The sequence below is a fragment of the Gasterosteus aculeatus genome, chromosome 12 (genome assembly GCF_964276395.1).
Source record: "Gasterosteus aculeatus chromosome 12, fGasAcu3.hap1.1, whole genome shotgun sequence".
In the NCBI taxonomy this organism is placed as follows: Eukaryota; Metazoa; Chordata; class Actinopteri; order Perciformes; family Gasterosteidae; genus Gasterosteus; species Gasterosteus aculeatus.
In genome coordinates, this window is record NC_135700.1 from 21329843 (window position 1) to 21357218 (window position 27376).

At 46.5% G+C, this 27376-nt stretch overlaps 1 protein-coding gene across 4 annotated transcripts in view; it reads left to right on the plus strand.

Annotated features, from left to right (window-relative positions):
- The first annotated feature begins 1098 nt into the window (after window positions 1–1098).
- Window positions 1099–27376, plus strand: part of mpped2a (metallophosphoesterase domain containing 2a) — a 42118-nt gene continuing 15840 nt past the window's right edge. The window contains exons 1-4 of one of the 4 annotated variants that reach the window (XM_078085747.1): window positions 1099–1614; window positions 3889–4142; window positions 15034–15215; window positions 18897–19122. In XM_078085747.1, the coding sequence (XP_077941873.1) occupies window positions 4030–4142; window positions 15034–15215; window positions 18897–19122 (521 nt within the window). In that variant the 5' untranslated portion in view covers window positions 1099–1614; window positions 3889–4029. Of the gene's footprint in view, window positions 1615–1676; window positions 2955–3888; window positions 4143–15033; window positions 15216–18896; window positions 19123–27376 lie in introns of those variants that run through there. The other 3 variants (XM_078085748.1, XM_040159873.2, XM_078085749.1) reach the window with 3 other exon arrangements.

A 27376-nucleotide genomic window follows, 5' to 3' on the forward strand; every position in this document is an offset into this window, starting at 1 on the left:
CTCGAGGTTTGGTTTGCTACATTTCAGCACAGGTAAGCCAAAATCGAGACAAATGTATTCATAGAATTCATGTATAATTTAGCAATTTGAAAATCAAGGAGTTAACCCTTTATTACCGGGATGCATTTTTTTTTTACACCCAAGTTTGTAGCTTTCCCCCAGTTCGGCTGCCCCATTTCAGGTTGCGTGAAGGACTCCCACAGGTACTCATTAGTATTGTTTACTTGTGAACCCAAAGGGGCCTTGATGTCTTCTAATCATAGAATCAGACACCTTCCACACTCTGGCAATGTTTCCCCACATGACTGTGATCTTAGAAAGAAATATTTCAGGTCAACAATTGCACAGATTTAATATACAGTTTTATTTTTGGAACCTGTGTTATTCCGAGCTCAAACTAAGAATAAGTCTGTGGCGTTCAGCCGCTCCTATTATTTCAATAAGTCCAATTTAAAAATGCATCTATTGTATCCGGATCTCGCCATTAGTGTCCATCACGACCGCGACAATCGATCAGTTTCAGCACGTGTGCTGGTTTATATACGAGGCGGCGTATGCTGAGTTCAAGGCGCAGCAACCACAATATTGAATACTGCATAAGATTTCATGGGAGGAGATCAATAGCCTTCTTATTATGCCATGTCACGAAGCCTCACAGCCCAAAGTAAAGCTACCATAGTAAAACTATGCTTTCGGGCCAGCAGAAGACACACAAAGAGGAAAGACACTGAGGACAGTCAATTTAACGATATTTCTGTCTCCAGCATGATTCAAGTAATCAGAGGTGAGGATGTTGAAGGGCTTGTTAGACTTACATTATTGTTGTACGGAGAGAAAGCTTAAAGTTGAAAATCTTTTGACTGCTCCGCTTTTTAAAATTAATATGACACTGGTTTGTATATTGTGACTTCATTAGTCAATGGCTCATAAATCACTTACAATTTCTTTACGGATCAGGTAATAAAAAACATGGGGTTTAACTTGGCATCAATGTCATTTCCGACAGCATGTGAATGCATCACGGCAGTAGAGCGGGACCCCCCCCCCCCCCCCCCCCCCCCGCCCCTCCTCCTCCCTCCTCGCCGCGCGCAGCCCGCCGGTGAGGGTGCGCGCGCGGCGAGGGGAGGGGGAGGGGGAGGGGGGGGGGGGTGTTTGCTCGCTCCCGCTCTCTCTGCTCTCTGACCCCAGTGGCAGCTCCGGCTCACTGCACTCCGGCTCCCCCTCCGTCACACCGAGGCTGCCCTCTCTCGCTCTTCTCCCCCCCCCCCTCACCCCCCCACAACCCCCGTAGTCTGTCAGTATCTCTCGCCCTCCTCTCTCTCCCTCTCTCTCTCTGTCCCCCCCTCCGCTTTCTTGTCTGGTTTCTTTCCACAGGAGCCAGCCGAGGTCCCGCCGGGTCGAAGGTTCTGCCCTACCCGCCCAGACTGCCGCAACCCCCGGACGGCCGCGTACCAGCCTACCCGCTCTCCCGCCGCCGCCGCCGCCGCATGGACCCGCGTCCCTCCGTTGGCGCGTAGAGGGCGACCCCCCGACCTGACGCTCTTTCTCCGGCCAGATTAACAACCTCCCTCCCCCCCCACCCTCGCCCCTTCTGCCCTCCCCGACACGACGAAGGTAGAGCAACCTTTCCGCTTTGCTTTTGAGAACCAAGGAGGGAGGGAAGGGGGGGTGAGATAGAGGGAGAGGGGGGGGGGGGGGGATTCCTGACACAAAGCCGTCGGTTAAAAGGTGGCTTGTCATTTACGCGCACGAGCGGGAGGTTGGCGCGTCGGTGCCGTGTCACTGACCACCTTTGGCGTGTTGTTGTTGTTTTTTTTGTTATTGCAGGAGCAGAGTTCAGGATTGCACGGACCTCCTTTTCCCCTTTTCTGTGCGTTTCTGCACGCGGTTCAGAGCAAGAGGTGCATTGCACGCACGCGCGCGCGTGTGTGTTTCTGTTATATGTGCATGCGTGGTATCAGCAAGGGGTCAATTTATTCGCCTTTTACCCTCTGTGCTCACAGGGGTGATTTCTACCCGTGAAGTTGGCTAATATTCGCGTGCGCCGCCGCGATAGAAAAAAGCAGATCACTGCGAATCTACGTTCTGCACAAAAAAACATGTACAAAAAGAAAGAAAAGAAAATCTAGTGCCGGGACGGGTTTTTTTACCAGGCTAAGCTACACGGCTAGTTGCTGCTACTGTAGCCGCACGGTGGGGACCGAGTTGTACGCGCGCGCGCGCGCACGCGCGAGGAGAACGCGGAGCACGCTGCTCACAAACCGGCCTGCATTTGCACACAAAAAAACCGGGAGCTTTTACTTCTGCTTCTAAGGTTTGTTTCGGGTGGAAGCGGTTGCTGATTGGAAGTGTGTCCGAGGCATCTGCAGCTTTTAATTAAAGTGTGCGGGTGTTTTTTTTTTTGTTGGTTTTTTTTGAAGGCCCACGTACATCCGCCAACTTGTGTCTTGTACTTGAAGCCGCGAGGATTAAATGGGAGTTGGAATTGTGGCATTACAACCTTTTTCAATGAAAAGACTTGAGTTTGAGCTTTCTGTGTGTGCGCGAATTGAGTTTAGCCTCCTTATTTTTTTTTCATTGCTCGTATCATAGGAAGTAGCACTCAGCTGACCCAGAAAACATAAATCAATGCTTCCGTGAAAAATAGGACATTTTTTCGAGCTTCAATTGGGAGGTTGTTTCCTTTGAGATATTCCACAACTGGAGTTCTTCTCTTTTTTTCTTCTTCACTGCATCACAGGATTTAACCATCAAATGAACTGCGGTGCTGCTGATTACCCTCCAAATAAAGACACATAGATTTTTTTTTTCCTCCTTCTTCTTGATATGCTCGTGGCTGCATCAGGAGGTCTGGTATAAAAAGCCCACAGTGGCCACTTCACTATCAGTCAGGGAGGTCAGGCAGGAGGGAAGCTCAGGGGTTGAGCTCAAGGAGACGCACAAAGAGAAGCCCGGTGAGTGAGCTCTGAAGATGCAGGGGGGGAAAAAGCAACAACAGCACACTCGATGTGCAGCATTTTAGCAGCTTTACCCTCCAGAAGTCTTTTTTTATTGTCTTTATTGTACCTTTTCTCAAACCTTTGAAGGTAGATGATGGTAGATTCATTGGTCCTTGTTCTTTTTAGTCTTTTTTTTGGGGGGGGGGGGGCTGTTGAACTAGTTCTGTCGCTGTGTCGTACATTCGGAACAATTTTCTTGTTTTTCCTGCAGGCATATTTGATCATTTGACTGGTTTGATTTCAACGGGCTATTGCCTTGGAGGCCATGCCCGCAGTTATATTTTAGATTTGATTATGTTTGCATTAAAACCACCGTGGTAATGAGCAGCAATTAAAAAAGCGTGTCTTCCGGATTGTTAATTGTCGCCTGTCAGTTACGAAGAATTTCTCTTCACTTATCAAAATGCCATATTGTTTGAGGAGGAAGAATATGTCCGCTTATTATATTTAAATTGCCCTGGTGTATTTTTTTTCTAATTAAGATTTTATGGTTTCAGGATTTAATTTTCTTTCAAAAACCAAATTGTGACACTGCAAGTGAGAAAAAACAACAACTCTGAAACCACGCTAAGAAGACTTATTTGCAGCGTAAAATATGGAGAACATTCAACAGTGTGATTTAGAAAAAGATCACCTCCTTACTTCACGTGTACTCCACTTGTGCTCAGGGATACTTCAGCTCCTCCAGCCACCTGTTTCTGCTTGTGCGTTTTATATTCTGAACAGCAGAAATGTGTGTTCATTCACAGAGATTCAATACTTTCTTCTCATGTGGAAGAGCAGTTGTTCTACCGGTGCATTCTGAAGTGTGTGTGTGTGTGTGTGTCTGCCTGGTGGTCCAGTCTGAAGCAGTTTTGTGTGTTTGTGTGTGTCCTCTTCCTCGGTGCAGTGTGTCGTGGTCGAGTCGGTCAGCCGGGTTCGCTGCTGCTCCTGCTGGGAGACTTTCGCTGGGCTTCTCGAGCGGCTCTGAAGGATGACCGCCGCGCGGTCCCGGTGAACGAACGGCGTCTCATGTCCAAACGGCGGAAGGATGGCTCATGGCAAAGTGACCATCGCGGTGGACGAGTACAGCTCCAACCCCACGCAGGCCTTCACACACTACAACATCAACCAGAGCCGCTTCCAACCTCCACACGTCCACATGTAAGTTACACACGTGTGCACACACACACACACACACACACGCATGCAATCTGGGTCACCTGCCATGGGACCTAAAATTACAATTTAGAATAATTTGAACTGCCAAAATAAATGAATTCACATGTTTCATCCTGGCTGTCTTGAATGGACAAAGTATAACTTTTTAAACATGCAATCATCCATGGCTTTTCATCGCTCCCATTTATCCGTTTAAGTTCACATTTTTTATGCTTTTTATGTTTTGATAATGCAGGCTGCAGAAATTAAGATCTTTCGAGCAGCAACCGAATGCCAATCAGGCGGCTGTTTGCTGCAGAGCCTTTTGTTTGTACTCTCGTTTAATTGGCTGAGGCTCAGAGAGCGGACGGTGGCCGCGCAGGACAAACTTTGTGAAAAGACAAGAGACCCAAAAACTGTTCCAAACTGTGCCGTGGGACATTTTGAGGAAATGAGTTATGACTGGTTCTCAAAGTTTCCAGTGAGGAACACAGAAGTTTCATTTTAGAAAACACAACGCTGGAAAGCGAAACGTTTCCCAGTGTTCACATTTGAGTAGAAAGCTTTCTGAGTTCTGCCCTGCAGACGGCTCGTTGCTGTGGCCTCAGAGTGTGATCGATGGTGCTGTGTTGTCATCGCTGTGCACCAACGCTTTAGTGTGCTTAAAAAAAAAAAGAAAAAAGAAAGTATATTTAGAATTATTCAAAAAGACTTGTTACTTGGCATGGCTCCTGTCTGATGTTGTTATGCTCTTCCTCTCATTAGTGGGTCAGAGTGCTGTGACCTGTCAGCCCTCCGCCACGCACACAGAGGGCCGTGTGTGTGTGTGTGTGTGTGTGTGTGTGTGTGTGTGTGTGTGTGTGTGTGTGTGTGTGTGTGTGTGTGTGTGTGTGTGTGTGTGTGTGTGTGTGTGTGTGTGTGTGTGTGTGTGTGTGTGTGTGTGTGTGTGTGTGTGTGTGGATTTTTAGAACTAACCCAAAAAGAGCCTGTGCTATTCCCATTGCACCACTTGTTATAGTCCTTTTGTACTCGGTGTAAAAATATGAACACAGCCTGACATATTATATTGTTGAGGGTAAAAACACAAGGCATTTTTTCATTGTTTGGTAAATACAGCACGGGCTTTATTCCTGTTGACATCTTCAACACGATCACAGGTGCATGTGCAGCATTGCTTCAACTAACTCAATCAAACAAACATTTTTTTGTTACTTGTGAATAAATGTGAATCTTCGGATATTGCATCTTCCTTTATGTTCGAAATAATATTTCTTTCTCAAGTGTTTGGCTGTGTTTGAGACTGAGAATAAGACCTAGAATAATGATTATCTTACTTATGCTAATTATCTTGTAAAACAATTTAATTCCATTCACCAAATATTGCTACAAAGGTAGATCTCCTCATTGCAAATTTGCCCCGATGCTCTGCACATGTCGGTTGATCAATTACAGAAAATGAATACATTTAATAACCAATGTTGTCATTTCCTCACGTGCTTCCTGCTCCAATAGGAAACGGCGCCACCTGTAATGCCGTAATACCGCTGCCGTTAGAAATGACACCGATGCTTCCGTACTCGCCACAAACCGTTTATTTTATCACAAATGTATAACCCCTCTGACTTAATTTGGAAACACCTTTTACGAAATCGGCAGCCGGCAGTCTTTGAAAATACGCTTTCCACCGATAACCGCTACAAATGTTAGCTTAGCTTCACCGCTGGTTGCATAATCATGACCATCTCTAAGCTGAAGTAATGGAGTCCTCCTTTCCTTTTATCCGTCCTGGTCCGGGTGCTCGCGTGCTCGTGTTACACGTTGAGGTGGAAGTGAAGTGGCATCTGCATCCAGTTGGATGACAGGTGGAGGAGGAGGAGGAAGATTTGGGCAGCAGTGTCAAATCTGCGACTGCTGGGGAGCCGGATGAGAAAACCAGCCCCTCTCTGCTCTTTAATCGTTGTTTTTTGTTAACCTTAAACACTTCGATTCATCTCAGTTCCGTCTGAATAATCACGTTGTTGTTGTTGGCAGAGTTGATGTTATTGTGTTGTTGTGGGATTCCTCAGCTGCCTCAAATGTGGAGACGAGGTCAGCCGGCAGTTTGTTACGTCAGTCCATTTCGGCGGTGGACAAAGGCGACGGGGGAATTGGGCCAAATGCTTTCGGGCAGCAGGGCGTTCACCTGAAGACGTTCTAGTTTGACGGTTTGAAGAGGCTCCCATCAATTTCCTTTTTTTCCCTTTACAAAAGGAAAATAAAGGAAAACGCAAACAATGATTACGCCGCTCTGAATCGCAAGATTTCGTTTTTTGCTGAGAATTCTGTTTGTTTGAGGATTTAGTTGTGATGATAGACGGATTGTGTGGAAAGTCCGAGGATGTTTGACCGCTTGACCTTAAATGAAGTTCAATTACAGACGCAGCAGAAAAACTGCATTAAAAAAAAAGAAGCTTTTTGTAGGGCAAATAACAAATCTGCCTGATGTTGAAGAGGGAAGCCCTTAAAACGCTTACGTTTTGCATCCGTCCTCTGCAGACGGCTCTGAGCAGATTGTCACTGACGCTGTAAAAGAAAACGGCTGTTTTATTAAGTGAATCAAGAGACCGACAGAAAACCAGATCTCCCAGCGCCCGCGTCCCTAAGAAACGACCCAGTGACGCTGTGTTTAAGGTGCAGAGATGCAGGCGTAGCTGCCGGTGTTGGAGAAGTAAGGGAGGGGACGCGGTGGAGCCGCGGGGGCCTCAGCAGAGATGTGTTTGGATAAATACATTAGGCTGCTTCCTGGCTTCCACAGAGCCGGCACTGTTTTACTCTTTCGTTACTTAAACTCCCGACTGGGAAACCCGGGATCTCACACACACACACACACACACACACACTCTTATAAGCCCCCCCTCCCCCTCCCGCCATGTTTCAGTGCTTATAGAATACGCTCTCTGTTGTGGGAAAGTAAAGGCTTGTTTAGGTTTGGGAGATAGCGATCCGGGCTTCTCGCTCACTGCATCCACTGTATTTGGAGCAAAATAAATTTGTTGCTTTTTCTTGACAGCAAAAATGAGAGAGAGAGCGAAAAAGGCGCTTGAGTGAGGGGGTTTCCCGCCATTTGAAATACAATCCCTGCTCTTATGTCCCCCCCCTTCCCGATCCAGACGGAATATTTATCCTTCCGTGGAGGAGCACAGCAGCACCTTTTGCTCTCTGAAGCCCGTATGAGAACATGCACACTCTCTCCGACTGACAAACGCACACATGTCGACGTGGGCTTTTCCTTGTCCCTCTGCGTTTTGTAAGCGAACGACTCCGTCCAGCCGTGTTTGTGTCTGGTTTATTTTTCTTTTGTCGTCTGGTGAAATGAAATGCTCCGCAGCTTTAAAACATACGCTTCCAGTTGGGGTTCTAATGGCTTCAAATCCAATTTGAGCAGGATCCGGGGGTAGACCGCTGGACACGGACGGACAAACTGCCGCGGAATAGAAAACTCAAGACCGTTGCAGAATATTTAACGACTTGGTCTCAAACATCTATTGGATTCCACGGAAAGTTTACCAGAGAATCACAGCTGAACTTCACGTTTAATTCACCAGAGGGAATTCATTCAAACCTTCAGAACTAGACTAGTGTTTTCATTATCAATCATTCTTTAAAATGCGCTCATCATAATCTGGCAGTCCGGAGTGATGCACTCAAGTCAGTTTTGTCCAAAATGACAACATATTGTGGAGTTTGGCTCTACAAATTCATATAAATCAAGGATGAAGATTTTCCAGCATTTTTTATCAATTGACGTCCGCATAGATCTTCGTGAAGATACTAGTTTCTAAGCATTTTAGCCTTTTAGGCAACTGTTATGACAAATAATTCAAAGGGTGAAAAAAAAAAGTAACAAAAGTAAACGGCAAAAGTATTTTCATCAGTAATCCGTAAACACCGAAATGGCTGAAAGAAGTGAAATGATGGTTTAATTCTGACAAAACGAGGAGTATTTCCCTACTCGGCAGTCATTGTGGCCCAGCATTGGATTTAATTTTTATACACCAGCTAGATTTATTTTGATGGAGACAAAACAATTACATCTGTTTATGAACCAGTAGACGCGGCCAAGATGCCGCTTTCTTTCCCCTGCTTGTCGGCAGCCATTTACTGTGTAGAAAACACCTGAGCTCCATGCACTCATTTTAATGCCTGGAAATGGAAATACTTTTAAATCCCCTTCCAATTGGTTGAGGAGCGAGAAAGACCCACGTTTTAACGGACTCCTTGTGCTCCAGATGCCGTGTTAATTATTCCCGCCCTCTGAATAATTGAGGGGCTCGTAAGTATGAATCATTTAATGACGCCACCGCCTGCATCCACACACGTGGATATTTATTCTGACTGGAGACGCACATTAATTTCTGCCTAGTTATTATTAATAAACAGGTAGCTGCCGCGAATGCAGTCAATGAAATTGCTTGGAATGAACTTTTATGACGTGTGTTTCTGCGCCGTTGAGAGCAGCAGCATCAGGTTTTGATGCGCGTACGCACACAGTTTTGTGTGTTTTGTGTTTTTGAACGGCGGGACGGACCCCCGCACGCTGTGTTATTTTCCCCCCGGATACTCCGTGTGGGCTTTGTGATGGTTACGTGGTTCTGGTGGGTCACTCGGAATGGAAACACTTTTGTGTGCGCTTCTTTTTTACATTTTCCGTGATTCAAAAACAAGCAGGACACAAGCCGGCTCAGAATCTGCTCCACGGGTTATTGTAGGTCAATTTGTGGGAATAATAACTCATGACATGTTTCCCCGAGCAAAATGACAAATATGAGGATTGTTTTGGATCTTTTTGAGGGCAGTCTGTAGTTTTACCAGCACACTGCAGCATCAATGTGTATTTTAGTCACCAGGGAAACTGTGAGCTTAAGTTGATGCTATATTTAGAACGTGGCCACTACTTCACCTTGTTTGCGACAGGTAACGCAAAGCTCTCTTCAAAGCTATTCAAGAAAACAACGGTTTGACCCAAAGGGTAAAGCAGTGAACATATTCTAAAATGCAGCCGACTGATTTTGAGGACTTCAGTCCGGCAGAGTGCAAAAACTCAAAAATCAGACCGTTGTACTTCAATGCAGCCGTTTGGGAATTGAACATTTTGCATGTCGCTGATTAATAATAAAAACAAAAAAACAGGCTTCATTTTTGACTGGTTCTGTTTCTCCGCTCTGAGGAGGAGCAGCAGTCCGGCGTCAGGTGTCCTGACAACAAAGAGCCGGCCCCCTTTTTTTTTGTGGCCTTTCTGTTTCTGAGGGGCTTTTGTAACTGGAGAACCCTTGATGAAGTTCCCTCTCCACCCCTGACCTGCTACTGGATCCCGGCGGGACGGTGCTGGTGGTGGAGTCGATGGGGCGGGCGGTGGGGGGGGGTTAAGTGACAGTTGACATAGGACAGGTCTGGTGATGTCTGAGACTTTCTGATGATGTCACTTCCCTCTTGAGGTGGAGGCCCAGCCTGCAACTTCTCAACGCAACGTGTCCTTTCATGCGTCTTCTCCCGAGACGGAGACGAGTCGTAACATTTGTCCTTCTGTCTCAACACGAGCAGCGACTTGATTTTGATCTTTTCTGAACCTCTTGATGAACTCTTCCTCTCCAATCGTCTCCGTGCTTTCTACTGCGAGCCGACGCTCCGTTTCTATTTTGTTATCTGCACTTTCGGCTACGAGCCCAAACTACTACACCAGGTGGAGGGAGGTGGGGGGGGTGGCGCGCCGTGCTCGTCTCCCCGGCCTTCCTCCCATCACCCCGGCGGCCTGTCAGCAGCACAATTAAAGGCTGTGTCTTAATGAAAGGGGCATTAGCAGAAGCAATCTATTTCCCAGCGCAGTGCCCCAAGGTTTCCCTGCTGCTGATATTCCTACGCAGGCTTTGTGTGCCGTACTGGGCCATTATGTGGGGGGGTGGGGTGGGTGAGGACGTCTGAGCAAATGGAGTAGGGGAGGCTGGAGGGAGGGGGGCAATAAGGCCAAACAGCCATTATTCTGCATTCTTTAAAATCAATTATGATTTGAATATAATTTTAAATTTTTCATGGATTTCCATCGTTCTGCATTCTGTGCGTGCCTCCGCCTCCTTTTTTTTTTTTTTTTTTTCATGTTGGGTTTTCTTGTTTGCTTGTTTCTTTCCTCCCTTGAGCAGCCCCCCCCCACCCCTCCTGCACCTCACCACCCCCCCGTCCCCCACCAGCACCACCACCACCCTCTCCGTTATTCCTGTGTTCATTTTGTTCCTCTGAAGTTTATTGAATTAGCGCGGACAGCTGAAATGCAGAAGATAAGAGAGGCGCTCTCTCTGCTCCTCTCACCGAAACGGTATTTCACTGTGGATGAGTGAGCGGTGTGTGTGTGTGTGTGTGTGTGTGTGTGTGTGTGTGTGTGTGTGTGTGTGTGTGTGTGTGTGTGTGTGTGTGTGTGTGTGTGTGTGTGTGACAGAGAGAGAGTCTGCAGTAGGGGGAGGGGAATCAATGCAGAGGTTATAGAAATAGAGAGCTTTGTGTTTTGATGTTTCTCCTGAAAAGAGCAATAAAGACGGTGTGAGCTGAGCGGAAGGAAGGTGGCGGTTTGGTCTCCAGGTCAGCGGTGATGATCTGGTTAAATTTCCTGCTTATGGACGTGCTGATATAAAATGTTCTCTGGTAGTCTTTGTTGAGAAGTTGGACTTGCAGGCGTTCAAGAGCAGAGGTGCCTTTACAGTCTTTGTTTCAGTACCCTGCAGAGATCCAGATTGGCTTCAGCCAATTAAACCTAATTACACATTTGTGCCGTATCATAAATATTGCAAAATGCTGTCGCAGAGAAAGAAAATAATGATAATGAAAGAAAAGATGATTTGTATTGTGTTGCACATAACAAATCAGTAGAGTACGAGTCCTCATCCCGCCGGTCACGTACCGTCAGGTCGCCGTCAGTTGATTAGCGGTCCGTTTCCACACTTCCCCTTTTGACCCCTGGAGATTTTAGGTGACTCGGTCCCCATCGCAGGGCTTCGTTAATGAGAAATCATTAGTGGGACGACTCCATCAACAATGAAGGAAGCGGAGGCTAATTCTCCGGCAGGTAGGAAACGATGGACACGTGTTTCTGTCCAAGTGGGCAGCTTAGATGTCGCTGACCCCGTTGGCCCTGCAAGGGGGTCCTGTGATGAAGCTGAATGTCTTCTGCTAGCCTGCCGGCCCTTTTTTTATTTACCAGGTTTTTATTTGTGCCGCTTTGTTGTCAAAATACCTGACGACAAAGACAGAAAACAGATGTGTTTCATTTCTACAACGATTCCCTTTGTCTCGACTCATCGGAGGCGTCCACCGGATTCAAATGTAAGGGATTCCAAAAACCCGATGATGAGCCCTTTGGCAGGGTTTTGTCTGGCCGAGGCAGCAAACTTCCTCGGCCTGTTGCGAGGAGCCGAGAGGAAGCGTTGCAATCCATCACGGTGATTATGTGGCGCGCTTAAAGAGCCGGACGAGTCGGCGAGTGACGCGGACCGCGACCTTCTTATCGGCTGCGATTTAAGTGTCACGTTTGAAGAAGCATGCTCGGCCTGAACTTCGACCCTGCTTGCTTGTGTGTGTGTGTGTGTGTGTGTGTGTGTGTGTGTGTTCTTCTTTCTTTTCTTTTTTTTTCCCCCAAAAGGGCCACAGAGCCAAGTGTGCTCAGTCAAATTGAATTTCCTCCTACAGACACCCGAGAGCACTCCTCCGTCTGTCTCTGCTACGGCGATTTACACCTCCCTCCACTGCCTTCGTGGAGACCGTTCTCCAGGATTTAGTTGTTTATTTGTATAGTTTTCTTATCTGCAAGCATGTTGAGTCTTGCAGATAAGAAGTCCTGCTTGAGTCTTATTTATTTATTCATGTGCTTTTCACGGAGGGTGTGGGGCTTTTCTGATGATGCTTAATCAAACTAAATAATCAAAGAAATGCTGAGAAGACCTCTTTTGTATTTATTTACTTTTAGGAGAATAACAAGTGAGAAAGGAACGTTCAAAAGTGGAGATACGTTTGTCTTTCCCACCTTCTGTCATCTGTGACTCTCGCAATTAAGCTCATAGCACAAGCTCGACGGTTAGAATAAAAAGGGTGTCCGGGGCACCGTCACCAGACACCCTTTTTAGAGTGGAAAATGTTTAGCTGCAGAAGAACATTTTTTGAGGCTCTAACGACGTTGCAGCTGTGGGTGAGAAGAGAGACACACACGCACACACACACACACACACACCGGTTCATGGAGCAGATCCTTCTGCTGCCACAGACCTCGGTTTTGTGTCGGCTCCGATGTCATGGCGGATTTCAAAGTGTGCTCCTGCTCTCCTCCAGCGCATTAGCATTTCTCTCGCTCCCCCACTCTTTTTTTTTTTTTTTTTTTTCTATCCTCGCAGTCTTCCCTCTGATGTCGCGCCGAAGCTCAGACATGTTAACGGGAACCTTCATGCTAACGCGGTGCAGTCTGCCGCCGGAGAATATTCTTTTACCTGCAGACGCTTTCGTTTTTCACCGTCTCGGCTTACGATGGATCAGAGGCCTTTGGCGCACTGCTGAACTCCTGAACTCTTGTATACATTACTAATGAACCTCTGGATTGTTATGCAGTCGTATGTTAACAGGAGAGACTGGGGCCTCTCTTTGTGTGTGTGTGTGTGTGTGTGTGTGTGTGTGTGAGAGACTTATGCAGCATTATCATGAAGGTTTCTTGGCCCGGGCCTGCTCTTAATTGATAGGGGCTGCTGGTATTTACTTACATTCTCAGGGTGGATTAAATCTCAAAAGAAAGGGGAGGAGACGACCGACTGTTTTTCCCCTGGCTTCGTCTTTTATATGCCTGCCTGTGTGTGTGTTTGCACATGAACGTACACGTACGCGTGCGTTTGTTTTGTCATCCCATGTGGTTCCGCGTTCGCCCTTCCTCCATGACGAGAACCGTCGGGTCCTGTAAAGCTGCACAGCGTCCAGGCACCGCGGAGCAGACCCAATCTAATCACCATGCATAGCGCCGCTCTGCTGGCTTAGGTTAATGTCTGTGTGTGTACGGGAGCGTTCCCTCCTGCCCTCGGCCGCTGGTAAATGCCATTATCTCCAGCTAGCCTTTTCATTTTGGAGTCCGGGTCTGCTCCAGTGTCTCCAGCAAAGATCTGCAAGCTGCAACCATGACGGTTTAAGGTGTCCAGTGGCTGCTCAGTGCAGACTGCTGAATGACTGTGGGCTGCAAACCAGCAAAATGGAAGAATAAGATGGATCCGGGGTGTTTAATTTGAGCTCCAGCATCCAGTCTTGACAAAATATCATTAGAACATTTTCAGATTTCCATTTTAAAGATCAGAGGCGCCAGTGTTCACGTTCACAATTTTGTCTATAAACTGCTTCCAGACAAACAAATATCTAGATGTTGACCCGCCACTCAAAAACAACCCCGTGGATGACTGCTTGAGTCTGAAACGGAACAAGAGCCGACTGCAAGCTGTTTGTGGATGTCATGTCTAATATTCTGCTCAACATGTGAAAACAGTCAATTTTGCCTCCCTAAAAAACCCTCTTTGAATGCGACGTTTCCGCCCCTTCAGTAAGACGTCTTTTGTGCCGAGGTGCCCGTTTTTTCCGTCTTTCTTTAATGACGTCGTCTCCAGTCTGAAACCTTTCGGTTTCATCCGCTTCTGTGGGTGTCCTCACGCAAGGTTTGTGTACAGACGTGGGTTAAGTGTGTGTGTGTGTGTGTGTGTGTGTGTGTGTGTGTGTGTGTGTGCGCTTGTCAGATTGGGGATTGCAGCGTTGATTATGTGTCTGATGTTTTCGACAGACTGACATCCCTTCTAATGAAATAATGGTCTGGTGGCAGAGTGCTGGAGGATTGCACATTGTAGACTTCAATTACAGACAAGACGCCCCCCCCCCCCCCTTTTCTTTCAGTCAGAAAAAGTACAGCTTTTTCTTCCTTTTTAACAGACGTACTTGCATCGAACACAAAGCCTGAATAAAAGGGCTTTTTTTTCCAGCCAGACTCAGGGTCTAAGTGTTTTTTTTCTTTAGATAATGGATAGAAGGAACGTGGTGAGCCTTAATTCACCGTCTCTTTAGCCAATCTGATGCCACAAAACAGCCGTTTCCCTCCTTGTGAGCACAAATCAACCCGGGCGCTGGTTGTTTTCCAGCCCTGACGGCCACATCTTCCCCGTGGAAATGTCTCCTCTTTTCTTCCAGATGCATTTGGCTCTGCTGCTTGTATCCGTCTGTGTGGCTGTGTCATTTATTTTTCACAACAAATTATAATTTTACGGTTCCAGTTTTCAGCTGTGTCCCTTTCTGCGTTGTGGTATGAAATTAGCCACATTTCCTAAAAAATATGCTTTTGAGTAGACCTTTTTTTTTTTTTTTACCGAAACAATGTTCAAAAGGCAGAAGTGGGACACTTCATTCCTTGCAACTTGAGTTTGGTCTTTTCTTTTTTTCGTTTGACAGTTTCTTAATATTTGCACAGCACTTGTTCAGGTTGAAAGAATGAAAAACGAGTGAACTGACAGCAAACATCAAGGTCTGCAGCATAAACAAACTGTCGAAAGATTATAATTTAACGCAACTTTGTAGACAAAGTCATTTTTGTTTATACTTTTTTTACCCCGAGTGTCATTTGAAAGGAACATTCATTCGGTTCTTGTAAACATTTTCACCCTAGTTTGTGCCGGGCCGCATGTGAAAAGAGCCTCTTCCCGTTAAACCAGGTGATTGACAGATGAGAGCATAAAGAAACCAACCTAAAAGCCCTTTATTTCGACCCCCCCCCCCCCGATGAGTTTGTTACTTTGGTGAGTGTGACACTTCTATCACGTTACGGCGCCCGGGACTCATCGTCTCTTCTGTGTCATTGTCTCTTCAGGGTGGACCCCATTCCGTACGACAATCCCAAGCCAGCGGGACACACCAGGTTTGTGTGCGTGTCTGACACACACTCGCGCACGGACGGCATCCAGATGCCCTACGGCGACGTGCTGCTGCACACGGGCGACTTCACCGAGCTGGGCCTTCCCTCCGAGGTCAAGAAGTTCAACGACTGGCTCGGTAAGGCTCTGCTCCGCACGCACAACCAGCAGCCGGACCACACAAAGCCCCCCCCCCCCACACCCTCCACTGTTCGCCCACAACGGCTGTGCTAAAGTCTCCAGTTTAACCCTTGTGACCGAGCACCCTGGCTCAGTTAACCTTTGACCTCTCCCTCTGGCCCCATGCTGTGTGTGCGTGTTTTCTCTCCCAGCAGCAAGTGTTTCTTGTCGGGGCTTTTCAGGGGTAAAGCTGAAGCATTTTTACGGCCCTCTTAATATAGTCGTGTAAAATCCCCGCACACGGTCTGCCGGTCCCTCTCGCATAGGGCTTAAATGAAGGAATGCCCCCCCATCGCACTGCCTGTGAAGTTTTAACACGCTAGGATTATTTTGTCTGGGCCTCAGTCATTTGTGTTTATTTATTCGGCTCTCAGCAGGTGAAACAAAACAACGAAGTCTAGACTGAACGTGGAGCAGAGTTTCCATTTCATTGAATGATTTTTGAAAGTGGACTATTTTTTTTTCCCTGGGAGGCTGAGACATACGTTTTAGACGTTGACCATATATAAGAAGTGGACGTTGTCACGTTAACGCCCACATTGACATTTGAAGGACCACACGTTACTTCCTGGTTCAATCTGCAGGTTGGGAACATTCTTTGTTAAGGACGAGAGTTCCTTGTGAGTTCTGCAGTAAGTGAAGCTGGTTACAATGTTAAAAAAACACCCAAAAGTCCAATATGTTCTATATGAACATAACTCATAACATTTAACGACATAAATAAGTTGAAGAGACTTATTTAAGTAACTACAAGTTCCTTAAAGAGAGAATTTTTCTACCTCAAAAGGTTAATTTACAGACTACTTCTTTTTCTGCTGTGAAGGGTCCAAGTATTTCATGTCAAAATATATCTAATATAGTGACCTTGACGTTTAATTTCATTTCTGGACTCAGACGAGACGGCGGATAATTACAAGAATGTCAAACTCGTCAAAGAAAATGTATTTCTCATTAAATCGAAGGACCTTTTTAAAAAGTAAACCCCTTCGCTCGAAGTGGCGTTGCTCTTAAATCCATGTTTGCCGTATCAGGCACTCGCCCCCCCTGCCGAGTTGAAAGGCTGCTGTCGGCGTGTTGTCCTCTCGGAGGGCTGCAGTCGGTCTGGAGTCACAGCGGTTGCGGCGGAGAGGAGCAACACTGACCCAGTTTTCGCTGCAGAAATCCGGAAGGTCTGCGGAGACTTCTTCAAACCGCTCCTGCAGCGCATTCCCCTCCTCCACCGTCCGGCAGCATGCGCCGCATGTTAAAAACACGGCTTCCGTCGCAAATCCTCAGTCCGTGTCGCAGGGATTTGTGCGTTAGTCGGCGCTCTGCGGCGGTCGGATGTCGTCTCCAGGCTGTTTGCTCTGTTAGCAACCGCTAGCTGCTAACAATGTTGAGATGCACTCGAATAATAACCTCTGTTGAAGTGGGGGGGTTGTGTTGCACTGTGAAACACGCTTTCATTTCATTCATCAGTGCTCTCGCCTTCTTAAATCTTTGGGCAAATGTAGATCGGCCCAGTTCGGAGGTGTGGCGAGACCTTTCCTTGTGCTTTGATTTCCTCTTTCATGCCCGCTCGTGGGCGACAAAGAGGAAATAAATTTCGGCGTATCACTCCACCGGCGCCGCCAGATCTTTCACGAGCGCAATAAAAAGCAGCTGAAATCCCCAGAAGAGTAATGGAGATGGAGTTGTTTGATGGTAATTATGTTTTCCCCATCTTCTCCCTGCGTGGTGTGGTGGAGAGGATGATTTGCTTTGGGTTCTGTGTGTGTGTGTGAATGTGTGATCCAGTTAGAGTACTGGGGAACTGGGAGCAGGCGCTCTTATATAAGGTTAGACTGGAATTTATGATCCTGAGATGCGACGAGAGCTAATTTAAAGTAGCGGGAATGAAACCTGTGGACCGGAGAGCAATGATTCTTTCATTTTCAGCACTAGAGAACGCACACACACACACACACACACACTCTCTTGGGGCGGATGCGGCCTTATTTATTTGTATTGAAGCAGCATATCCTGATTGGTTTTTATTTTATTCTGTTTCTATTACATTTATTTCCAATTGCGTACTCTGCAACCGCCGCAGAGTTGAGCAGTGCATCTACATCATTTCACCTTTCATGAGGTAAAATCATTTTTATTGAACGTGCGTCTTCTTGGATTCTTAATTCAATTCGCCCTCTTGGACATGCGTCATAACCTTCTGCAAACGGATCAGAACAACTGATGTCCCTTCAGACTCTGTTGCAAAAGATACATCAAGTCTAGACCTATAAACTTGTCTCAACCCATATTAGATATATTTTTAGATTTTGAGTATATAAATAATTGAATGCATAAATTCTGCGTTCCTTTTTTAAGAATAAAGACCTTCTTGGTTCGTTATTACGTAATGTCTTTTGTAATAACCACTGAATTATTCAATCATTTTTTACAAGCTTACCAAATGCAGTAGATTCGAACTACGTTCTGGTATTCTGACATAATGAAGTGGTCACACATTCTGTGTAGTCACTACGTAATGAAGCAGCGCCATAGATATTACGGCCTGTGTTGGGGGGGGGTGAGGCTGGTTAACTCCAGTCATAAATGAGCAGAACCTGCAGAGCCTTTAAAAGGCACAGACGCCGTCGTTTGCTGGAAGCCTGAAGAAGGGGATGAAGGAGAGCTGCAGAGGGGTGATGGAGGCCACAGCCTCTGGTTGAGTGCTCAATCTGCCGGAAAATAAAGTACTAAGTCTGCTTCTTGATGGCGGAGGGCAGCCGTGGACAAATCACCTGGCCGAGGAGAGCGAGAAAGGGCACGGGGCAAGTTGAAAGACGAGGCGATGAGAATTGTAATCGATGTTCTTCTCCATTTAGTTCAGGGTATTCGTTTCTTTTTTCTTTTTTTTTTGCAGCTGCTTGCCGTCTGCGGAGACGGACGGTGGCCTGCTGAGGTCAAGCTGAGCCCTCGGCTGTGGTTGTAACCTCTGAATGTGTGCCTGGGGGGGGGGGGCTTCTCCCGCTAGCATCTCTTTAGTCTTCTTTCCACTCGTGATGGGCGCTCTGGGTGAGACACTCAGGGAGAAACTTTATGCGCTGAGTTTATGCGCTGTCAGCAGAAAACATTGTCCTGGTGGAGAGTGAAAAGCTTTTATTTTATAAAATAGTATTCTGCAGAGCAAATAATGAAACAATTATTTGCTTTTTATTAATGCCAGAGGAACAGATTGTAATTTCTGTTGATTTTCAATGGTCTTTCTAGTATTCTGCTGCTTAAAAACTCTCAGTGAAATATGTACAAATCCAAATTCAGAAATACTTTGGTCAATAAGAAAACTGGCTCTGTTAAACATTTGTAACTCAAAACTCAATGATTCAAGAGTCATTGCAGAGTTCTAAATGTTTTTCTTTTATTTAGAGAACTTCATATATTCTCTCAGTCTGAATCAACTTGATGCTGATTTGTCCAATAATTCAATTTCTTTTTTGCTAATAAAAAGTCAATGCGTTCTGCATCGCAGCTACATATTGTCAGGTCAGAGCTATTGGATCCTCTTCTTGCCGATGAGATGCAGACCGGAGCTCAACACGCGTGTACGTGTGTGAACACGGAACTCAACCCCCCAACCCCCCCCACCCCTCTCTCTCTCTCTCTCTCTCATCTCTTCCAGGTGGCCTGCCGTACGAGTTCAAGGTGGTGATCGCCGGCAACCACGAGCTGACCTTCGATAAGGACTTTATGGCCGAGCTGGTCAAGCAGGATTACTACCGATTCCCTTCGGTGTCCAAACTCAAACCGGAGGACTTTGACAATGTCCAGACGCTGCTCACGAACTGTGTGTACCTGCAGGACTCGGACGTCACCATAAAGGGATTCCGGATATACGGGGCGCCATGGTAAGCCGTCTCCATCCAAACCACTCACTTTGTGTAGAGTCCAGCTTCTGTCTCGGAGGTGTTCTTCCCCCCCCCATGCAGGGCTCTATTCCCGGCGGGCACATTCCTTAGATGAGCTCGGGCTCCCGAGCTTTTGTCCCGCCCGTGTTTTGACACGGGGTTAAGTGATAAGTGTGGTACCAGGACACTTGTCAATAGACTCTCAGGTGAGCAACAAATGGGGGGGGGGGGGGGGGGGCTGTTAAGCAGCTTTTCCAAACGAGGAGGCAGGTGGGAGTCAGAGGTGTGTTTGTGCAGAGAAAGTACTCGATGGGAGAAACCGCCAGTCTTTTCAAATATTGTCCGTTGGTTCTGCAGCACGAGGCTCCCATCAATGGTTTTGTGGTGGTTTTTAACTGTTTCCCAGATATATGATGCTGTCTTTCTTCCAAAATCCACTATTTTTTCCCCCTTTCAAAGAAAATGCTTTACTTTCGCAGATATACTGTGTAGTGGCTTTGTTTTTAACCGCTGCCTATTTTACTGTAAGATGAATATCTTAAAACCGGCTCTGATACTTCTGCTAATTAACTTTCAACCGTAAGTTGGTTGAAAGATCTTCAAAGTTGACATGAAATACAGTTAAGTTTTAACGCCCCTTCTTGCTTTGGGAGAAACTCGATGAAGTTCAGCCGTCTCACAGCTCGCCGCGTGTTTTCCTCACGCGGCGGTCGAGCCTGAAACCTCCCCTGTCCCGCTGAGGCTCTCGCCCCACCCCCCCCCTCGGCCCCCCCGCGTGCAAAGGTTCTCACACGTCGGCTCCAGACTTAAAATAACTATTTAGGTCACACCTTCATCCTTTCAGCGGCTATAATTAGCCGGTTTGCAGCCTGGCTTCGGAAGTGGCAAACAGGCCGATTCCAGCATTCCCCCCCCAACATCACAGAGGCAGGAAGAACAGATTAGCTGCCCCCCCCCTACACACCCTCCATCCTTCATCCTTCCTCTTTTCCATCCTCCGGGTTTCGAAAGAGGAAGCATGCTGCTTCCCCCCCCACCCTCCTCCCTGGCGGGTATTTAGTGTGAGGGCTGGTAAGTGTCTGTTGTGACAGCCGGGGGGGGGTCTGGTGGGAGGCAGAGTGGACAGCTCGGTGCCCCCCCATCCCCTCCTTCACACCCATATGCCTGCCGTGGTCCCGAGGCCTGGCCTGCTTGTCCGGTGTGAGGTCTCACTTAACCTAACCCCCCCCCCCCCCCCCCCCCCCCCCCACACACACACACACGTCCCGCTGCCTGGGTGGCCGTCACTCTGGAGACGTAGCGTGTAACCAGCAGCCCGGTAGCAGCCAATCAGAGGTCTCACTCCTGCTTTCCGATGCGTAACGTGTACAATCTGGCTTTGTATTATCACTCGATGATCATTTTTAAAGTTAAAGTTTGATGGCATTTTAGTTTTATGTTGAAAGCCAACTAGTTTTCAGTAACTTGATGATTTCAGGATCACTAACCAAAAGTCGTTGGCCCTTTTGACCTCAAGTGCCACAAATGTTCTTGTTACATCCCACCGTCTGTCAGCAACAAGTCTGATTCCACGAAAACAACAAGTCAACTTTGCTTCCTTCAGTTCTTTATGAAGTGTTTCGCCTCCTTTTTGAATCCACAATCGAAGTTACTGCTTTTCTACCAGGAATAAAAAGCAGCAGTTCCGTCGATACGAGTGTTTACCAAAAGCGTTTCGGACTCGTCACGTGTCCGCCGTACTCGCGTCATGCCTAAACGAGCACACGCATGCGCACATGTATCATCAGTAAAAAGAAATCTCTACTTTCCCACGCAGATTGTCTCAACTTCTCATCTTCTAAAACTTAGAAGTAAAGCCTGTTCTCAACTCCACTCTTCAGGGAATGAGGTGGATTTTAACTTCTCACACACACACACACACACACACAGCTTTAATTCCTCAAATATGTGTCTAACATGTTGCCTCGGTTAATTAATCTCACTAGAGTATCTATAAAATACATCTCGGGAGTTGAGGGGAAATTGCCCCAGATGTTCTACATATGAGGGTTCATTTATTCAGGGATTACATTTATTTCAAAACTCGATAATTAAGGACGGTGGTGAATTTCTTATGTCAGTTGATTGTTATCTCGCCAACTTCAATGGTTGTAAGTTGCGTTCTCCTGTAGCTTCATTACAGCGTTTAGCAAAGTGAAAAATATAAATTGCCACTGTAGCGCCGCGTTAGTCAAAAAACGTGAGTTAATCTTATTTCCTCCAAAAGGGAAAAACAAATCTCTGCTTGAAAGAAATACTTTTTTTTAAACAGATTAAATGAGTGAAATTAATAATCAGCAGACATTTTTCTCCAGATCAATTGAAACGTTTACGGTGAATTTGATCATAATCTGCTACTTACTCTTTTCTTTCAATTTTAAATTGTGAAGAAATATTCTGCTCAGTAATATTGATGAACTGAAGCAAATTAGGTCCAGTCTTCATCTTTTTATTCCATCACTCACTTTATCTAAAGCACGCGGCGTCTTTCCTTATTGAACAAAGGACTTTATAGGACATGTTTTATGATAATAATCGTGGTTCTGAACATTCCGAATGAAACTCTCTTCTGACCCTGGAGTGGAAGCAGTGAAGCCTGAAAGACACACAACTCAAACCGTTTAATGACAGATGCTCAACAGACCGAATGCCTAAACCTCCTCGTCTCTCACACACACACACACACACACACACAGGCTTCTGCACCTTGTCAATCAAGCCTCCTTTAGGAGGAGCTGAAGGTCTCTAAGAGCTCCCCACTTTTTATTTTATTCACATCGTTAACTCTTTCTACTCCAGGCAACAATATTTTGGGGGCAAAGTAAAACAATCCTTTTTGTCTGAACTATCAACCTTTTCAATGTACTTATTAGTCTGATTTAAAATCACCTGACTTAATCTATCGCTTCAATGCAGGAAACGAGACCAATTTGTAAATAGCGAAAGGTTGGGTGCTTTTGGCGGCTTTAGGTTTAATGACTTATCACAAAGATATGATGTCTTTTTGTCGTGTTTGGTATCCCTGGGCCGTGTGAGGCAAGCGTTTTGTTTTTAGGGTCATTTAACTCCAGAGAGCTGTTTAAAATGCTGGTGTGACCAATCTCTTCAGACATAACACCGATCGATTGTCCCTCATCTACTTCATCCAGCCTCTCTGACTTTACGTATGAGCTGCTTTTGGGTTTGTTTCCTATCTTTGCAAAACCAATCCCTTAATGTGCAGTCCTGAGGAACTTCATTCAAATTAAAAATCAGCATTTTGCTGCGCCAGCAGTTTCTCATCAGCCGACTCGATTACGACGCTTCCTTCCTTTCCGAAGTCCGGTTTTCCCCCCCAATCCATTGGATTAGCATCACCGCTCTGAAACTAGCTTGCCAGTTAGCAATTTTTTTAAATTAGGATTTTTGTCAGGCGCATTTGTAACCAGAAATTACAGCGGTATTGAACTTGGATTATTAAAGTAATGTAATTTCACATTATACACTCACACAACGTTTAACCTTTTTATGGATTGACTTGAACTCAAATTAGTATTTTCTGTCATTAGTTGACGAGTCTTAAATTTAAGCTTCAGGGGAATGTTAAGAAAAAATATTCTCACACACACACTTGGACATAATAATAATAATAATAAGAGGAGGAGAAGAGACCTTTCTGTCCGCTCACAGATGTGTGAGGACTCCGATAAGCTCTGTTGACTGAGTCAGACCAGAGAGGAGGCGCCGGGAACACCGACGCTCTGCAGGGAATGACCTGCTTTGTGATTCTGGACTTGACCGCGACTTAACTGCAGGGTCAAAGGTCAAACTGCTACTGCTGCTGCACGTCTCACTGATTCTCCCGGCCGAAGCCTCCTCCCCCTCCCCTCTCTCTCCTCCCCCCTTCCTCACCATCCTCTCATGTCCTTTTTTTTCTCTTCCTTTTCCCTTCTTCCTCCTCCTCCTCCTCTCTCTGTCTCTTCACTTCTCTCATTCCCGGTCAATTCCTCCTCTTTTCTTCAGTTCTTACTTTGATTCCTGTTAGCAAATGAAAAGGCAATCAATGTTTGCTTGGTTTATTCAATTTTCTCTGTGTGTGTGTGTGTGTGCACCTAACCCTCCCAGAGGCAGCAGATTAAATCCAACCGCCCTCATTTGACTCTCTGAAAATTCACCTCGGGGAAATCCTGCAGGGCCAAATGCAAATTTGTCATTTGCAGATTTAAGTTTTATTCATTTCTCACTGTAAAGGTCAGCTGTGTGTGTGTGTGTGTGTGTGTGTGTGTGTGCTGCACACTGGCGGTGTTTGAATATCAGCCTCATGTTTAGCCTCAGTTGTTTTCGTGACGAGGAGGGCAGAGATCCGTGGGGTTTGTTTTTCCTCCCCTCCCCCATCGGCCTCCGACGCCACGATGTCACCAGTAGTAAACGGACCCTCGGGTCTGCAGACCTTCTCCCATTGGTCCAGGGCTTCGTTGCTGCCCGGTGACATCCGAATGCTAAAGCATGCAATGACATTTGGGGCGGCGGTCCTGCTTCCCTTTGCTGAGTCTGTGGGGCACACAGCTGGACCCCCCCCCCCACCCCCCACCCCCACCATCCACCACCCGAAACTAGCTGGACCTTTTCACCCAGCATCAGTGGACCTCACTAATGCAAAGAGCTCCTGCCCCCCCTCGCCCTCCCCTCTGCCGCTCCCTCCACGCTTTCTCCAAGTGGCCTTGTGTTGGACGAACACGCCTGGATGCAGTTTATTCTCCTTCTGGGAAAACACACTTTGAAAAGACCTTCTTTTAATTAACCGTTCATTAAAATATTTTGCTTCTCTCATCTGACCGTAACGAGACACGTCCTCATTATAAGCCGAGCCGCAGAATTAATGAGACTGAAACAAAATAACCCCGAAACCAAGAACAGGCGCACCCAGGATTAACTTTATTTGGACCCGTTTGATGTGATCCACAAAAGTTTATTCCAACAGTCCAGTCCGTACAGCGGAATAAAGGAACTATCTGGAGATAATAGATAATAATGTGATGCAGACTTTTATTCAGACCCTTTTCTTGTAACACGACTTCTACCTGGGAAGAACAACAGGATGACTCACTCGATGACTTCATAACTTTTATTTAAAAAAGATTTGCATGCACAAGTCAAATTCCCTTTATTTGTGCCTCCTGTCTTTCTTTCACTATAAATCCCCAATTTTTTTTCTTTTATGCACTTTGACACACGCGCGAATGCGGAGACGAACCTTTTTAACTCTGCGTTGTTTTCATTCGTCTGTGTCGTTGCGATTTGACATTTGCGTCGGCTGCTTTTAGCTTAATCGCTCTTAAGTCACCTCTTCTCCGGCGCCAGCCTGTGTCACTTTGTGTTGGCAGTCTGCCCACACACACACACACACACACACTCTATTTGTGTGCGCACATGGCGGCGTTGCCTCCAATGAAGCAATGGGCCTTGACAAATGTCCATCGCCAAGAAGTCAAGGGCTTCATCGAGGCGCCCGAAAGGTTTACTTTCGCTGTGCACAGACTCTGTTTGGTAAAATATTTACGGAATGAAAAGACTTCTTCTTTATTTCTCCCAACTTTCCGCTTTTGTTTCCAATATTCCTTGTACTTATTTTTCAAGTTAACACTTATTCAGTGCAAAAACAAGCCGGTTTTCTATGACTCAATGGATGTTTCAAAATAATCTCAGTGTTTATTTTCTATCAGAAAATGATGAACGCTCTACGCTGATAGTCCATTTATGCCACTTATTGGCATAAACCGTCGTTTTGGGCCGATAAGTGATTCAAAGTAATCTGAATACATCAGCTGTGTCTCTGGGACGGATCTCCACCAGGTGGTCGCTGGATGGTGCGAGCGGATGAAAACGGCCCACAGCTGGCGGTGTACTCAGCTGTGTGTGTACTGGTGGTAGTAGTACACACACAAACAAAGCGTCCAAAGCCGTAGGGAGGGAGAACACCCCCCCACCCCCCCCATGTCTGTTAAAAATAGCCTCTAGATTTATTAGGTAGATAAGAAATGGAATCAATACTTTTCTTTCTTAACGTATCAGATCAACTCGTAAAAAGGTTCTAAACAAAATACGTCAAAAGCCGTTTCTCTGAAAAGATCCATTTCAAAATAAAATGTTTTTAGTCGGCTGCCTTGTGCCATTATTTTCAGTAACGTTAGTGAGCTGATGATTTATTGATGTTAGAATGTGACACCTTTACTTAATGGAGCGTAAAATAGAAACAGTCAAGCATCTGTTAAACACGGCCAGAATACGGCGGACGGTGTGTGTGTGCATGTGGGGGTGGGGGGGGGGGGTTGTTGAAGCACCCACGGGTGCAGATGCAGCTGCAGGCGGTCGTCAGGTTACAGATGTGAGGAGGCTCGGACTGTATGCAGCCATGTTCAACTGGAGGTGGAGGTTTGTTTGTTCTTGGTGTGTGTGTGTGTGTGTGTGTGTGTGTGTGTGTGTGTGTGTGTGTGTGTGTGTGTGTGTGTGGGTGTGGGTGGGTGGGTGGGTGGGTGGTCAAAGGAGTGAATGAGAGGGCTAAGTGATGGATTCATCCCGGCATGCTGCGCACACTGCTGCCTGCTAAATGACTTTGCACGCACACTGACACCGAAGCACAAAACACACACACACACGCACATTACATGCAACGTTCTGGAAACCCGCAATCGCGCGCGCACACACACCGTCACAGAGGTGTTAACACAGACTGAGTAAACCGCTCCCCTCCCCCAAGGTGAGCCCCCCGATATGTCAGAGGGAGAGTGATGTTTAATAAAGCTCTCCTCCGTGGCCTCGTGTGCGTCCGCTCCATCACACCCCGTCGGGCCCGGAGAAAGGCTGACGCAGACAAAACGATAAAACGCACAACACAATATTCATTGCAGCGGAGGAAAATAAATATCACTAATAACCCCCTTTTCCACCGAAACGAGCTCGTACGTGCAGGTTTTTCTTTAAACACCCTGGAGAGGACGAGGATGCCTTTCTGATTCTGAGTGAGATCCTCGTCGTCTGACGGGTGTCTGTGAGCGCAGCTTTTTAACGTCCGTCTCTCTTCACGCACAACTCTTATTATTGGTTTTATTTTAGACCGAACCACAGCTTGTGGCGTCGGAGTCCACCGAGCGGCTTTCACTCGGTTACAACGAATGAATTGCTGAACATTTTTCTGTATTTTTATACAATTTGCTGCTGCACGTTACGTGCTCCCTTGAAAGCGTGGGGTCGGGTCACGTTTCCATCACTGCCGTGAACGAACGCTGATTGTAACCTTTTACCCCCCCCCCCCCCCCCCCCCCCCCCAAAGACAGAAGCCAGATGTTGGTGGGGTTCCCGTCTCGTCAAGTAGTTTTTTTTCCTTTGGAAGAAACATATTCTTCTTACAGAATAAAAGGAAAACCAACGTTTTCAGCCCTTTGAGAATCGTGTTGACGGTTTCTTGACACATATGGTGGTGATCCAATAAAAGCTTGATTGGTCCTTTTAGTTCAGGTATTGATTTGGGACCATCTATCCGGGGAGGAGACGGGACTGTATTGATTGTTGTTTTGGCTTGAGTGTGCAGTGTGTGTGTGTGTGTCCTTCTCTTGTAGCCTTGATTTTGCTTTATTGCAGCTTCAGAAATAAAGAAATAAGAGAAAATTAAGATGCAAAATCCCCAATAAGTGAGGTTACTTTGACCTTCTGCCCTCTCGTCTCCGTGTTATCCAAAGACGACGCGTCACTTTGAGTCACGTCGGCAACGCGGCCTCTTGTGAGGTTTTTCCCACCTCCTTTTTAAATGCGATGTAATCTCTGTGTATAACGGAGGGAGACAGCTGTGTTTCTGCTCTCGAGTTGTGTAGCAGACTGTTGGCGCTGCTGAGGTCAGATCACACACGCGCACACACACGCAGAGCCTCGGCCTGGAAGGTAATCGTTGTTTTCGGTTTGCACGCCTCTGTGCGTGTGTTGTGTTTGTGTGTGTTGTGCGTTGCAGAGAGCGTGACAGCTCTGTTGTCACTCTGGATGTCCCCGTCCTCGTCCCTTTTGATGAGACCGAGTCGCAGCACTGTCCAAACCCTTGGAACCTAATTAATAAATATTACATTTTCATGACCAAAGGCATCTTGAGATACGAGATTGCTTCTTTTAAGAATCTGTCGTGGAATCGGCCCGTTAAATGAAGTCCAACCACTGAATTAAGTCACGATGCATTCAGGCTCTGCTCAGT